Here is a 16,763-nt window from a genome sequence, read left to right as displayed (position 1 = left end):
CCTAAAAAAATTCTCAAAAAAACATGAAAAATCGGGCTCCTAAACCTATTTCCCCCCTTAACACACCTTAGCCTAACTGATAGACCACTCATCAGCGGCAAAAAACTGTAAAACCGTGGAATTTTGAGAATCAACAAAGATTTTAATGAAAATTTGGGTTTAAGCGCGGTTGACCCTCTTCTTCAAAATCTACCCTATGCCGAACCGGGTTTTTGCCCTGGGGGTGAAAACAACCCAATCTAGGGCATGAAAATGTTTTCAATCAAAATAATTATGGAAATCGATAGAGTGACCAATTCTGAGTAAATTTTGTTCTATAAATTTCTTTTGCAAAATTGATATTTTCTAAATTATTAGCGATTGAAACTATGCATTTTTCATTGAAAAGACTCACGTTTGATAACCGTTTTTCATGAATATCTTAAAAAAAATATTTTATAGGAAAAATTATTAGAACAAAATTGTGGTTAATAAAAAAGAGATTTGCGTCGCAAAAACCTATGTAAACCCAATAACAACGGACTTATTGCTCTTTAAGGCCATCGGTACATAATTCGCAAATATTTTACGGCTATCCCTACTTTTTCTGTCTTTATACGCCAAATTACGTGTAGTTAAATTCACACTGGTATGAATATGTAAACATTACTAGAATGTCATTCTACTTGACAATGTCATCATTAACTTTAATGGCTTTTGAATATTCTTGGATAACTGTTATTTGTATAATCGCAAATTACTATTTCAGTTAATAAATGTTATGATTTTTTCACTAACTATATATTCAGTGATTGTAATAATTTATATGTACAACAAAAACTAATACTCAATCGGGAAAAGAAGAAAAGTGTTAAAGTGATGTTTTAATAATATATTGTTACATCTTTAACAACAAAATACTTGTATCACAGAATACTGATGTATTCTCTGCTTGGATCTTCCATAAATAATAAACAATAAATAACTTTTTATTAAGTTCACGTCTTAAATCCATTATTTATCAAGTACACTATCAATATTATTTAATCAACAACTTAAAATATTCCCGATGCCTGATGCCATGTGAAATATTTAAAACTGTCAATGTCTTGTCATAGTCATCATATTCTATTTGACTCAGTGCGTTGTATGAAAAAAATAGCGAATGTTCGATTTGGAAAACATCACCACGGACATGGTGTCCATTTTTTTTCGAATCCTGAAACAACTAATAAATAGTTTTAAAAAATTTAAACGCAGAATGAAAGACTAAATTATTATCGAGGGCGGAAAGTCCCTTAAAATAAATAAAAAGTTTCTTTGGAATGAGATAGTTGAAATTAAAAATATCACTACATTTTCTCTTAGTTTTTCACCCCTGTAACTTATTAAAATAAACATTATAGAAGTTTTCAGGGACTTTCGGCCATCGGTAAAAACGTTATCTTTCATTCTGCGTTTAAACTTTTCAAAAATATTTATTAGTTTTCTCAGGATTCGAAAGAAATCAGTCCCAATTAAACAGCATTGCAGCCGAAAATACGTACCCATCCCCTTAAAGGATGGTTATTTTCGAAGAATCTCGAAATGAAAAACCTTCAATCTCAAATGACTCGAATGTGGTGCAATTTTTTGGGAAAATTTAACAGATATTTTTTCCATCAAAAAATATTTCAAATAGGCTCTGACAAAAGTTTTTTGAATAAGAACTAACTGAGTTATGACGAAAATAAAGTCGCTCTCTGCTTTTTCCTTTTTGGAATGTAACAGTTAAATCCTTTTCAATACAAGCCTAATAAAAATGGATAGCTTCCCATTTGAAATTAAGTTTATTTAGATATAGTTGATATGATCCATGTAATTTGACCGGTTGGGAATGCTTAGTTTAGAAAAAAATAGTTAATTAAATCGAAAATGACATTTTTATAACTTAAATAAGTGCATTTTTCTTAAACAAACCTCAAAGTATACATGATACAAAAACAAAAAAAATATGAAAATTTTCAGTAAAAGAAATCGTACAATTAATATTTAAAACATTTTTTCATATTATGAATAATTTTAGATTTATGTAAGAAAAATACACTTTTTTTTAATTATAAAAATCTCATTTTCGATTTCATCAACTATTTTTTTCTAAAATAAGCATTCCAAACCGGTCAAATCACATGGGTCGTATCAGTTATACCTAAATAAAGTTAACTTCAAGTGGGAAGCTACTCATTTCTATTAGAATTTTAATGAAGAGAGTTTAATTTTTATATTTCAAAAACAAAAAAGCGACTTTATTATTGTCATAAGTCAGTCAGTTTTTATACAAAAAACATTTGTCGGTGCTCATTTGAAAGGTTTTTTAATGATCTTTAAAAGATGTCTGTTAAGATTCCCCAAAAAATTGCACCACATTCGAGTTATCTAAGATTGAAGGTTCTCCATTTCGATGTTCTTCGAAAATAACCATCATTTAAAGAACCACAACTCAGGCGGTATTAGGTTAACATAGGTCTTTCCGACGCGAATCTCTTTGTGTTTTTATTAGCTACAATTTTTTCATGACTTTTTCTGTAAAATTAAATTTTTTGAAATTATTCATGAAAAACGGTTATAGAACGTGAGTTTTTTCAATGAAAACTGCATAGTTTCAATCGCTTATAACTTGGAAAGTATCAACTTTGCAAGAAAATTTTATAGAGTAATATTTACTCAGAATTGGTCAGTCTACCGACTTCCACAGTTATTTTGATTGAAAAATTTTTCATCCCCTAGATGGGGTTGTTTTCACCCTCAGGGCAAAAGCACGGTTCCGCCTAGGGTAGATTTTGACAAAGGTTAAAAGCACTACCCAAATTCAAACTTTCAAATAAATCGACCTTGATTCTCAAAATTCCACGAGAAAATGGCTATTGATTGGACTATATTACTATATCGTATAATATAACTTTGTTTTTAAGAGGAAAGGAACATTTTTACGCCTGTCAAAGTTTTCAATGTACATATTTTAAATATAATAATTTTTTTCGAATCCTGAGAAAACTAATAAATATTTTTGAAAAATTTAAACGCAGAATGAAAGCTTACTTTATTACCGAGGGCCGAAAGTCCCTTAGAATGAATAATAAGTTTCTTTTGAATGAGATATTTGAAATTAAAAATCACACTACATTTTCTATTGGTTTTTCACCCCTGTAACTTATTAAAATAAACATTATAGAAGTTTTCAGGGACTTTCGGCCCTCGGTAAGAACGTAATCTTTCATTCTGCGTTTAAATTTTTCAAAAATACTTATTAGTTTTCTCAGGATTCTACAACAACAAACAATTTAAACCTCTTATTCTGGCCTGAGGATGGGACATAAACTGTAAGTCCCGAAACGGATAGCCGGTTAATATGTATAATAAATATTTAACATCAATAAAGGATAAAATATTGTGAGTATTGACCCTTTTTGTTTACCTAACCTTTGCATATTTTAATTTGTTTAATTTTCATCCATCTTGTTCTATAGCAATATACTAGAATAATATAGCTGCTAATTTTTCATGCACTCAGTTAAACTTATAGATGTAAAAATCAAGATATCCCTATTTAATATTTTACTATTTTAATATCTAACTTACCAATTAACATTTCTTTGTTTTTTAGGTCATAGCTATTCCAGCTAGAGATGTATCTTCTGTAATGTGGGGAGGTCCAAATTTAGATATACTATTCGTCACCACATCTGACAGAAACTTATCTCCTTCTGAAAGAATTCAGTATCCAGCTGCTGGAAGTGTATTTGCTGTTACTGGTCTAAAGGCCAAAGGGTTTGAAGCTCACACTGCAGATATTATTGACGAATTGCCGAAACAGAAGGTAAATATAAACATATAAAACAAGTCATAAGAACTAATATAAAGAATGGCATTATAGTATTGCGCTAGAATTATGAATGATTGATACTAAGTTTTGACATAGACATGTAAAAATCGATATTTTTGTTTTTGTAACTTGATAAAAATGGGACTTATTTTCTTTCATATAAAATTAGTTTTACCTTGGTCTGTTTTGTTGGATTGGAAATAAAAACGCTAGTAAGTAACATTAAAATATAAAACCAGCACTTGGATCCTGTTAAAGCGGCTACAGTTGTTGTATACGGCCGCCGACCGGCGCGCCGCGTCTCTAGGCCATCTAGCGATGCTAGTTCATCAGATGTATTGGAACTTAATCACACGTAGATTGAAATAATATGAAAATAAAAATAAAAACCTTTATTGGTAGGAAATGCAAGTATGCTAAATTTGCAGTTACTCAAGAGTTATGGGGACCTATTGGGTTGTGAAGTTCAGGCAGAGCCGGATTTAAGACAGTGGGCGCCCCTGGGCAGATTTGGTGTGGGGGCCCCTGGGCAGAATTGGTGTGGGGCCCTACCTCCTATCATTAAAAAAATTGTTATAACTATGGTATACAGCCAAGTATAGGGTTTTCCCTTTTAAAAATAAAAAAATGCTAGTCTACTTTTATAAATATATTTTGATTTAATAGAACAAATAAGTGGACTTCCTAAGTCCAAGGTTTTCACCCAATGTAATCGAAAGTAGAACTGGAAGTCGATATTTGAACCGAGATTTAACTAATTTTGAGTCATTTTTACTACACTTTGGGTCATCATTGTTTAAACAGAAATGACTTCAAAACCGGAACTAAAGATTCAAACTCAACTTTTCAATACGCTTCGATTAATGTGTTACATGTATTATTTTTGCGACTATAACGGCACTTCTTGTTAGAACTTTTTAATCGGAAATGATATAAAAACCAAAACTTTACATTTGTTCTAATCTTGCTAAGGCACGTCAATGATATATCGCTTATACTATTTCGGTGACTTTAAAACAGTACTTACGGTTGCAACTCTAAAACCGGAAGTCCGATGTCAAATTTCTCATATTTAATACCATCCTTGGGTCATAAGCTTTCATTTGACACCTCATTTGCCATTATATCTGTATTAATAATGAAGGAGCTGTATTTGCGGACGGACAGACAGTCATGAAACCGGAAATATATATTTGTTCTCGTCTTGCGAAGGCCCGTCGAATAATATATCACTTGTACTATTTCGGTGACTTTAAAACAGTACTCCTGATCGCATTTCTAAAACCTGAAATCCTAGGTCAAATTTCTCACCTTAAGTACCATCCTTGGATTATAAGCTTTCATTCGACACCTCATTTGTCATTCTACCTGATGTAGTGACCGCGGAGTTATATACGCGGTCGGACGGACAGACAGCCTAGGTCAAATTTATCACCTTTAGTACCATCCTTGGATTGTAAGCTTTCATTTGACAGCTCATTTTGTCATTCTACCTGGTAAAATTTACTGAAAATAACTAAAATAATAACACTAAGTATTAACTTAGTGAAAAAATGTTATAGAACAAAAGTTGCTTAGGATTATGTAGTCAGTTTATCTATTTTTGGACTTATTTTGAACTTATATTTTTTCTCATCCGAGAAGAGGCGACACTCACCCCTTGGGTAAAAGTACAAATCGGCATAATATCACTTTTTTTTTCTTTGACATGTTAGCTATGTGTATGCCCAATTTCATATCAATCAGAGCGGTTTTTTTTTTAATTTGGAGCAAAAACCGTAAGTCAAGAGACTATGGCACCAGTAACAATGAGAGCACACAGCACAATTTTATTTAAAAATACGCACCTTTTGAATAATTTTAAAAATTAGCATTTAAACTTGTATCTTAATTCTTTACAGTTAAAAATCCAATGTACAATTTAAATATTTTCCGGCCTGGTCTGACCATGTTTGTATGAGTAGCATGACTTTATTTAAATTTTTATAGCTTAAAAATCCCCAACCCTCCAAATACTAGATACGAAAATTCTAGGCTGTCACAAAAATAAAATAAAAACTTCCATCCATCCAATGGCACTACAGCCCAAATCGAGCCTTGGCCTCCTTCAATAAGCTTCTCCAATCATTTCGATTTACCGCTGTTCTTTTCCATGAACGCGTTCCCAGGAAGTTCCTGGCATCCTCATCGACTTCGTCTTCCCATCTCTTTTTAGGTCTTCCAACCGGTCTTCTTCCCTGCATTCTTGCATTCAGCAATTTTCTGGGGATTCTATTCTCATGCATGCGGACCACGTGCCCTGCCCACCGTAATCTCTGCAGTTTAGTGTGTTGTGCTAGAGTTGGTTCGCTATATTGCTCGTATATTTCTCTATTATACCTAATTCGCCAGTTGTTATTTTCCCTTATTGGGCCCAGTATCCTACGTAATACTTTTCTTTCAAACACATCTAATGCATTGGCAGATTTCTGTGTCACCACCCATGTTTCGCAGCCATAACTTACTATGGGCCTGATTATTGTTTTATATACCCGGAGTTTTGTTTTCCGGTGTACGTCTCGCGATTTGAATATGTGGCCCATCGCGAAATATGCTTTATTTGCCAGCACAAGCCTTCTATTTATTTCCGGTTCTTCTTCACTGCCTGCAACCAGATCCATTCCTAGGTACGTGAATCTATTCACATGTTCTATATCGTCAATAAAGTGTTGTTGCGCCGGTCTATTTGATCTGGTTTGTATGAGTAGTTTTGTTTTATTTGTGTTTATTGCTAGCCCTACTGCTTCTGCACTCTGTTTCAACTCAACGTAGGTTTCTTCCGCTGCATTCATTGTTCTGCTCATTATGTTTATATCATCCGCGTATGCTGCTAATTGGGTAGATTTGTTTGTAAGTATGTTATTTCCGCTTACCGTCAACCGTCTAATTACATATTCAAGAGCAAGATTAAAAAGCGTTGGAGCCAGTCCGTCGTCTTGTTTCAGTCCTTGCGTTATCGTAAACGCATCAGTGATCTGTCCTTGAATACATACTTGTGCTTCTGTTTCTGTCATTGTCATTTGCACTAGTCGTATTAATTTTGATGGTATGCCAAATTCTTCCAATATATTAGGTAGAATTGTTCTATCTATTGAATCATAGGCTTGTTTAAAATCTACAAAGAGATTGTAAACGTCCATGTCATATTCCCATGCTTTGGCTAGTATTTGCTTAACTGTAAATAGTTGGTCAATGGTAGATCTATTTTGCCTAAACCCTGTTTGATATTCCCCGATGATTTTTTCCGCGAGAGGTTGAAGTCTTCGATTAAGGATGTTTGTGAATATTTTGTATCCCGAACAAAGTAAAGAGATTCCTCTATAATTCTGACACAACAGTTTGTCTCCTTTTTTATGAATAGGGCAGATTATACTTTTCTTCCATTGTTGGGGGATTTCTTCTTCTATCCATATCTCTCGTATATAAAATAAAAACTTACCTTTTTAAATAGGGGTAACAGTCCGAAATAATACAAACAAGTGAGTAATATTGCTGTTAAAATACTAGATTATCGTAAATAGTATTACAGCTGACAATTATTCTTTCTGCAAGTAGCAACTAAGTCAGAAAACAAATGAGTGGTAGAGTGGTTTAAGTGTTTAGTGCCAGATTTGCTTATTCCACGATTTTTGTCGCGATAATTTAAGGTCAAACTCGTAACCAAATTAGAAAATTATGGCTCAACAAAAAGGACTGAATTCCACTTGATTACGTTCTGAGTATTTTGCAGTTCATGCAAAAAGGGTATTTAAAAAATATGTTTATGATTTAGTAGAGAAATAAATTATTGTAGGCGTAGGAGCCAACTCCAATTTGGAGTTTGGCTCCAATTTGAGTTCAAACTTTTTAAATGTGGAGTAAGAAATGTTTTGAATGCGGTATCACTGTTATTATATTATACTCAGTGGCATAGTGCCAAGTCAAGATAACGATAAATAAGACATTATTTTTGATATAACATAATTGTGTGTTTGCATAAAACAAAAATTATTTCATGTGAATAATGTGCTGATTTTTTTATGTTTTGGGGTTTTATGGGCCCCCTCAGAAAGTGGTGGCCCCGGGCAGCTGCCCAGCCTGCCCTCCCTTAAATCCGGCCCTGAGTTCAGGTCCTAAAACCAAACAATGTTAAGTTTAGTTTTCAATTTTTGTGGGGACTTTCCATTGTTTTATTTAATTTTCCATTTCCAACAATCGTTTTTTCTATTATAGCACCATCTATCCATAATTCGAAAAAATGCCTAGAACAAAAGTTACTTATTTTTACGTAAGGAATCCAAATCTGCAATAAAAAATGCGGGCTCCTATTTAAGATTTTTAATGTTACTTCAAATTGATTACTTATAAAATCGGGCGCAAGAATACGTAATTTAGGATATGTTACTTACTTCTGCTTTGTTATGATGGAAATCCAATTTTCTCTTTGTATTAATTTGTGCTTAGATGTTGGAAACGAATAGAACTAAAATTGACAAGATGTTGTATTTTTACAATTTATAACACTTAGCATTTGCTAAATCCCATTTTCTTCAATGACAGAAGGTATGAAATATGTCAATATTACGATTTCAATTGACAATATAAATTATTTAAGAAATATGCTAAGAAAGTTACAAGATTTCTCCGCTACTCGCGCACGATCGTTTCTCGTATCCCCTCCAAGTACTTGCACACAGCGAATACAGTGGCTCACAGCTTAAATGATGCAGTTGCTACTCAATAAAATTAGCCTATGACAATGGCTCAACACTTATTAGAAAAAATTACCAATATGTCAAAATTTGCTTCAACTGTGCACTTATCACAACAAAGACAATATTGAACCCATAAATATTAAATCAAATATGCTATTTATAGACTACTAACAGTTAGAAAATGTAATGTTGTGCTATTTGGCCGGTGCGGTGTGCCAACTTTTTTTATTTTGAAATATGTGAATCCACTAATGCTAATGGCCAACTTTTAAAAACTGAATTTCCCTTAAAATGTTGCTGCGATTCAACATGTAGCTTTATCTTTTAATCAAAAGTTAATTGAAAAATTTCGTGTTCATTATTCGTTTCAGCAATCAAAAATTTGTAGGAATTAGCCGTTTAAAGCACGAAACAATTAACTTGTCGGGAAGTATAATTATTTAATTGATTAAATTTATCCTTTTCTTTTAAATAAATTGTTAAATTTGGTAAAAATTAGTCTTACAAAATTTCTGAACACGAATGCTATTTAACATTAAACAAAAATATCAACATTTCTACTGCGGTATTATCATGTCTCAAAACTTAGTAGATGCATCATTCAAACAACTATTAAAAATATTTTTATACTTTGAGTTTAAATGACATGTAAGATCAGTAATATCTAAATACTACACATATAAAAAAAATATGATTGTTCAATATGCTTTAACGTTTTTATTATCAATATGATTGAGTGCTCTTGAAATTCAAACATCTTAACAATGATTGTTGTAAAAGAGGCGAAACATTTTTTATTTCATTTAAAATTTTGTTAACCTTATTTATTTAAGATTTATGTATACAAATATGTGATAGCCACCAACGATATTATATGAAACTGAGCTGATTAACAGAGGTAGCCCAGGGCCGGATCACTAGGCCGACTAGGCACTGGCCTAGAGCGCCAGTTAGGGGCGCGGAACGGGCGGATTTTGTTCGCATTGCCTATCTCCGAGTACGAGCTGGCACAGTTTACCACACATTAAAAGTTTAAAAAATATAAGAGCGATGATTTAACATACCACTTTTAAACATAACCGTGAGAATATAATATTATTTACTAATTCTGTTTCTTTACGTTGTGTACCTGTAGACCGTGCCACAGCGCAGGTAAGACCAATCCCTCTCGCTTTGCTATTTTTCGCCTATTATCTGTCTCATTAGTCATCGCCCCCGCCAACCGCCGCTCATTTCCATACCCGTTCATCGACATGTCACTACTTGCAGCCCAGAGAGGGAATCTTTTTTTGATTCTTTAAGATCAACCATGGGAACTGAGAGGTTGCCTTCTACCGCAATTCTAGCTATTGAAACAGATGTTACATAATATGGCGTGGATTACCACCAAATTATTAATGAGTTTGCTGCTGCAAAAAGTAGAGAAAGCCCAAGCCCATATGATCTGTGACTTGATTTATTTTTAATAGTGCAAAGAACAGTAGGGTATAAGTTTTTATTAAAATAATCAGCAGAGAAAGACAAAAGTTGGTAGGTTATGAGGGAGTGGGGTGGGGGAAGATCAAGGCGTGGAGCGCCAGAAATATGAGTGCCTAGTCGGGTTCAACATGTAAATCCGGCCCTGAGGTAGCCACTTGGTGTCGAAATAGCAAACTAAATTTCTAATGTCGATCAAGATAATTCATTGTCTTTGGATATCTTGGTCATTGACTTTTGCAAGACAAAAATATTATATTCAATAACCCAAACTTAAATTTATAAATGGCAAAATTATCAGGGCATAATGTTGCATACTTCTTCTTGATGTGCTTATCCCTGACGAATGTTAGCGATCGTCATGGCAATCTTTATCTTATATGCTGCAGTACGGAAAAGCTGCACAGATGTTTAGTTGAACTGAGGTCTGAGGTTCTTTAACCAATATGTTTTTCTCCTTCCTAGACCTCGCTTTCTAAATATGTTTCCTTGCAGGATTTATTAGGGCATTATCTGGATTCATATCGCATAATGTGTCCGAAGTATTGTAAAGTTCGAGATTTGATGGTAGTCAGTATTTCCTCATTTTGTGACTTAGTCAATTCACGGGATTTTAAGAAAAGTATTCTCCAATATATCCACATTTCAAATGCTTTCCATTTTCTGCATATTTATATTTTCGTTCAAGGATCACAATTCAACACCATATAAAAAGACATCGCTATTATAAAGATGTAGCATCGCAGCGTTCTTTTTTTTATACTTTTATGTGAATAGAAAGCTTGTGGCTCTTAAAGAAGGTTCCCATCCGGTTGGCATCTAAACATTCCGTATTATGTATTTGGCACCTAGGACTTTTCTATTGGTTCTTTGCGGCACGCGGCCATATTTTAAGCAATAGGCGGCGAGGTGCCAAATTCGTATATGTAATGTTATTTGGTGCCAAATTCATATACGGAATGTTAAATATTCGTAGACCAAAAAAGGGGAGTTTTTATTAAAGTCAGCTAAGAGGAGAGTGATTTTAAAATATTTATTAATATAGGTACATATTATTAAAGAAATAAAGAAAAACAAAACGACGCAATAGGAAATAAGACAAGATACATTATATAATTAATAAAAAAATTAAATTTTTTAAATGTAATATTTATGAGAAAATCAATGTCTTTCGCCATGTTTATGGTAGGGGAGCACAGTACATAATATGCTAAATTGGCAGTCACTCGAGCGTTATGGGGACCTATTGGGTTGCGATTATTAGTTTCTAAAACCAAAAAAAGTTAAGTACAATTTTCCATTATAGTGGGGACTTTCCATTTTTTAATTTAGTTTTCCATTTCCAACAATCTTTTTTTCCGATTATAGGGCCATCTATTCATAATTAGAAAAAAATTCTCGAATAAAAGTTGCTTATTTTTACGTAAAGAATACAAATCTGTAATAAAAATTTGGGGGTCTCATTTAAGATTTTGAAGTAACCCCTCACCCCACATCCGTGGGGGTCGTGTTTGGTACCATTCGATATATTTTTCAAAAAAATTTTGAAAGTGCATTTTGCAGTTTTTCGATCTGATGTTTATTTTGCGAAATATTGCGGTGTTTGTATTTAAAATTTTAAATTTACCCCCACCCCTCTCCGTGGGGGTCATGTTTAGTATCACTCGATAGATTTTTGAAAAATATTGAAGACATATTTTTTAGTTTTTCGGTCTGATGTTCATTTCGCTAAATGCTTTTTTTTTGTGAAAGTTTTTAACCCACCCATTTCCTTACGCCCCGCTCAAATCGTCAGATTTTTTAAATATACACTCTTTTGCATGTACTTAATTTACCTTATCTTAATTTGACAATTTCGAGTATTTTTAAGAAATATTTTTTTCGGGTTCCCCTTCACGAACGTCCCTATGTTAAGAGCCAATATATGGTAGAGGTACATCTGCAGGGTACCAGGTTTCTCCCCATAGGATAATCTGACGCGCTCGGGTAACTGCAAAAATCCCCGCTTGGGCTCCCCTGCCATTAGTTTCATTTGTATGATTTGCTGGGATGTTGGAAGAAAGATTGTGACGCTTTTTTAACCTTTTTTAGAAGGTTCATCTTTAGGTAGTCGTCCTAATGGTAATCTGTTTGACTAGTTTGACCCTTTAGTAACACCCATCTTTCTTCGGCTGATTGATGTTAATTGCACTCTTATATTGGCTTCGTGTCCAAATCACCTTGCCGAGAAACTTCCTGTCGTGTTAAAAAAATGTTCTCAAGCCGTTTTGGTTAACATAGGATAATCTTTCATGCAATAATTTTAGTGTTGATGAATCAGTTCCAAATGTTACATTTTTATCTTGTAGCGTATTTGATTCAGTGAATTTGTACTCTACGAGCTCCCTAGTGGGAAAGTTTTGGGGTAGTTCTGATTTATTTCATTATATATGGATTTTGGGCTGCTGAATCCGAATATGAGGTTTGCGGACAAAATTTCTTACCGGAACATTGAAGAAATCGCGAAAAAATCGAAAAATTTCAGCTTTTTTCCGCTTTTTTGCTAAAATCTCGAAAACTATTAACTTTTAGTAAATGGTCTGTTAACAGAAATTAAAGTACATAAAATTATCTACAAATATAACTATTTACTTTTTTTTCAAACGAATCGTTCGGTCTAAAGTGCAAGTTGAAAATTGCCAATTTTTAACGGTCTCGGCAAAACCCAATTTTTACATTCCAAAACTTTAGTTTTTATTAGAATGCTGCCATTTGTTCATAGTTCATAACATGAATATGGTATGTCTCTTCTCTCAGCCTCCATGAATCCATTTCATCCTAAAATACCGAGAATGTCTCTGCTTTTCCCTTCGCCTTAGAGCCACAGAAGATCAGGCACATATGGAGTCACAGTTTCAGTTGGTGTGAACATTCCCTTCGGATCTTCACTTCTGCTAACCTTGAGGTTTTGTCCTTTCAAAATGTATTAGTTGAACAGCTCTCTGACTTCCATAAACCTCAGGTGCCGGTTTAGTTTTTAGCCGAGGAATGGATTGGTTAGGAGCTATTGCATGTTTTGCTGCAATACAATAAATGCCACCCATGACGTAAAAAGTGTGGTATCCGCGATTTTATGTACGTTAACCTTTTCTGTCCCAACGCTGCATATATATGTTTTTGAAAAAGTGGGTCTGTATTCCCAGCCGCCGTATATATACGTTCAAGGTGTTTTAGACTCAAAAATTTTAGACTCATTGGTGTCCCAATGCCGTAGAAATGTGTCCGAAAATGTTAGATTATTGTTCCCAAAGCCTCAAAATGTTGGCACCTAAGACAGGTCATGCGGACCCATTGCCGTATATATTTGTTCACATAATTTAGATATATATGCTATATTGCAGCACTGGTGGCAAAGCCTGTAGGTATCTGCTAGAATGTGAAGCGTTTGTAGCCACAGAAAAGACCAGAAAAAAAACAAGCGAATCGAGATACATGTGTGTAAGATGCGGAGTCGGCCTTTGCGTAGTGTCATGTTTTGAGGAGTACCACACAAAAGAAAACTTTTAATGTTAATTTACATTACATTATTTTTTTAAGTTAGTTTCATTTTTTCAAGTTGGTCTTGCTCTCTGATGAGTACTTTTGAAAAGAAAACGTTTAAGTTGGTTAAAAAAACTCATAAAAAACATGTTTTGGTCATTTATTTGTTTATTTATATGCGACGTATATATAATACAATGGGACTCTAAGCATGAAAAAACCTTTGGGATTGAGGGACCAACATGCAAATTAAGGTCTGGCATAGAAAGGGTTCAAATCAGCGTTTTCGTACACCTGTTGTGTAAAGCACGGCTGGTCAATTTTCTGCGGATCGCCTGCGATTGCTGACACTTCCAGATAAGCAACGCGCTTGCTCAAAGTCTTGTAGCGGCAGTAAGGCCCAGATAGTTGGTCTCACCATTCCTTGCAGGGTTGACCCTTTTCTCTACAAAAAGTACGGCATAAGAAAACAGGTTGATGTAGTTTCCTCTTTGGGGTTTTGTTCATCCTATACAGAAGCTGTTCGCCTGGAAGTGTCAGCATTCGCAGGAGATCCGCAGAAAATTGACCTGTCGTGCTTTACACAGCAGGTGTACGATAACGCTGATTTTAACATACATACAATCGACGAATACCACACTTACGTCATATGTGGCTTTTCATGTATTGTACCAAAACATGCATACTAAGCAATCCATTCCTCGGATAAAAAAGAAACCCGAGCCTAAGGTTTATGGAAGTCAGGGAGCTGTTCAAATAATTCATTTTAAAAGGACAAAACTTCAAGGTTTACCAGAAATCAAGATAACAGATCCGAAGAAAATGTTCACACCAACTGAATCTGTGACTCCATCTGTGCCTGATCTTCTGTGGCTCTAAGGGGAAAGCAGAGACATTCCCGGCTTCTTAGGACGGAATGGACTCATGCAAGCTGTCACAAGAGACATACCATACCCCTATGAACTAACATTTATTACTTGTACAGAAAACTAGGAGAAATTTATTAAATGACAGCATTCTAATAAAAAATAAAGTTTTGGAATGTAAAAAGTGGGTTTTGCCGAGATCGTTAAAAATTGGCAATTTTCAACTTGCACTTTAGACCGAACGGTTCGTCTGAAAAAAAAAGTAAATAGTGATATTTGTAGATAATTTTAAGTACTTTAATTTCTGTTAACAGAACATTTACTAAAAGTTAATAGTTTCGAGATTTGAGCAAAAAAGCGGAAAAATGCTGAAATTTTTCGCTTTTTTCGCGATTTTTTCAATGTTCCGGCAAGAAATTTTGTCCGCAAACCTCATATTCGGATTCAGCGGCCCAAAATCCATATATAATAAAAGAAATCGGAACTATCCCAAAACTTTCCTAGTAAAAACACAATTTTATTGAATCAATTAATAAAATCTGCAAAAGAAAATTCTTCTTCTAACATTATTTTCATCAATTTTATTAATGGTGTTATTAATAAATATTCTGTAATATGTACATTTACTGAATCCTGCAAGCGCACTATAAAATGCAAAAAGGTTGAACTTTTTCACCAAAAGCTAATTTAGCTACATCTTGTTTTATTTCGCTTTAATAATACATTAACAAGTATTTTATAATCAGTCTCCTTTTAACTGACTTTAATAAAAAGACTTTTTTTGGTCTACGAATGTTTAACATTCCGTGTATGAATTTCGCATCAAATAACATTCCGTATATGAATTTCGCACCAAATAACATTCCGTGTACCTGTTTGGCATCTCGCCGCCTATTGGCTGAAATATGGCCGCGTGCCGCAGAACACCAATAGAAAAGTCCTAGGTGCCAAATACATATACGGAATGTTTAGATGCATCTGGTTAAAGATGGATCTAGTTTTTGCGATGCGCAGTTTTATCTCTTGGTTCAACTTTCAATGAAACACCAACCAAAAGACATAGAAAATTACAAAATATAGACAGAAGAAGTACAACCCAAACTATATAAAACAAATAATAAATAATGGCATATACATTAAGTTTCCTTAATTTTCGTAACTAGCGGGTTTATGGGATTGAAATTTCTTTTTTTTTTTTTGTTTAAGTTGAATATCAGCTACTATATGTTTATGTTCTTTGAATGGTTTTTTAAATAATTCGCTGTAAAACGAAATCAAGGAAGGTCTTATATTTCAGTGTGTTCAGAGAGCACCATAAACGCAATTAAGTAGGTCTCCCTCTCATTAGAGATCCTCAGAGGGTGTATATATAATTTGTTTCAGTTCGTTCAGAAGAAGTCACATACAGTTGAGTCCGCGAGTCTTTACCCGTGCGTCATCATTTAACAATTTAAAGTATACGAAATAAGTCGGAAATTTACTAAACGCAACGGCAAGTGGATATTATTCCAATCACGGGTTATAGTGAAAAATTTGACGTTATCAAATAAATAGAATGTCAAATTTAAGTTTTGCTTTAAAATTTTGGTGCATAATTACAGCTACATTTGAAGTAGCTTAATAAAATATTTTATTATCATTGATTAATAAATAAATATGCTTCTTTTCATGAGCATTTTTCAGTGCGTCACAAATGATAGAAAAAAGATAAGTCCGCGATAATATACATTTTAGTGACATGACATTTTAGTTAAATCTGACAGTTGTCAAATTTTATTTGCAATTTGGCATAAAAACAAATCAATTGTGTTTATTGCATTTATAAAATGGTATTTTCTTTGATTTGTATAGTCTTTTAAATTGTTCAGATTATATTCGTAGATATATTATATAATTCGTAAATTATTTTATTTTCGATTATAGCGCCATCTATTGACAACTAGAATAAATGTTATAAATGTCACCGACGAAATGTAATTACCGACGTGTATTTTTTTCTGTCGCATACAATTTAATGCGTTAGAAAGAAATCGAAAAACTGTGACGCACTGAAAGATCCTCATGAGAAAAAGCATAAACAATAATTTATAAAAGAATTCAATAACATATTTTCTTTTCGTCATTTTATTCACTTTGGCGAAACCTTAAACACAAGTATTCAACTGTATCAACAATGAGCTTAGGTTTGCACGTTGTCAAGATTTATCGTAAAATATCATAAACTTATTACACAATTTCTAACTCAATATAGTGCGGCCGATATATGAAACAATTGCACATTTAATGATACAAGCATATAATTTGGACCACATATACTACACATATAAA

The 16,763-nt window shown here is 33.6% G+C and overlaps 1 protein-coding gene across 1 annotated transcript in view; it reads left to right on the top strand.

Moving 5' to 3' along the window:
* The window catches only part of LOC114331750 (regucalcin), a 166,958-nt gene that overhangs the window by 105,740 nt on the left and 44,455 nt on the right, over nt 1-16,763 (top strand). The window contains exon 6 of the mRNA XM_028281384.2: nt 3,623-3,835. Within this exon, the coding sequence (XP_028137185.2) occupies nt 3,623-3,835 (213 nt within the window). The remainder of the gene's footprint in view (nt 1-3,622; nt 3,836-16,763) is intronic.

The sequence above is a fragment of the Diabrotica virgifera genome, chromosome 4 (assembly GCF_917563875.1).
Source record: "Diabrotica virgifera virgifera chromosome 4, PGI_DIABVI_V3a".
NCBI classification, from domain to species: Eukaryota; Metazoa; Arthropoda; class Insecta; order Coleoptera; family Chrysomelidae; genus Diabrotica; species Diabrotica virgifera.
The sequence above is the reverse complement of the archived record's forward strand: the minus strand, read 5'-3'. Positions and strand labels throughout refer to the sequence as shown.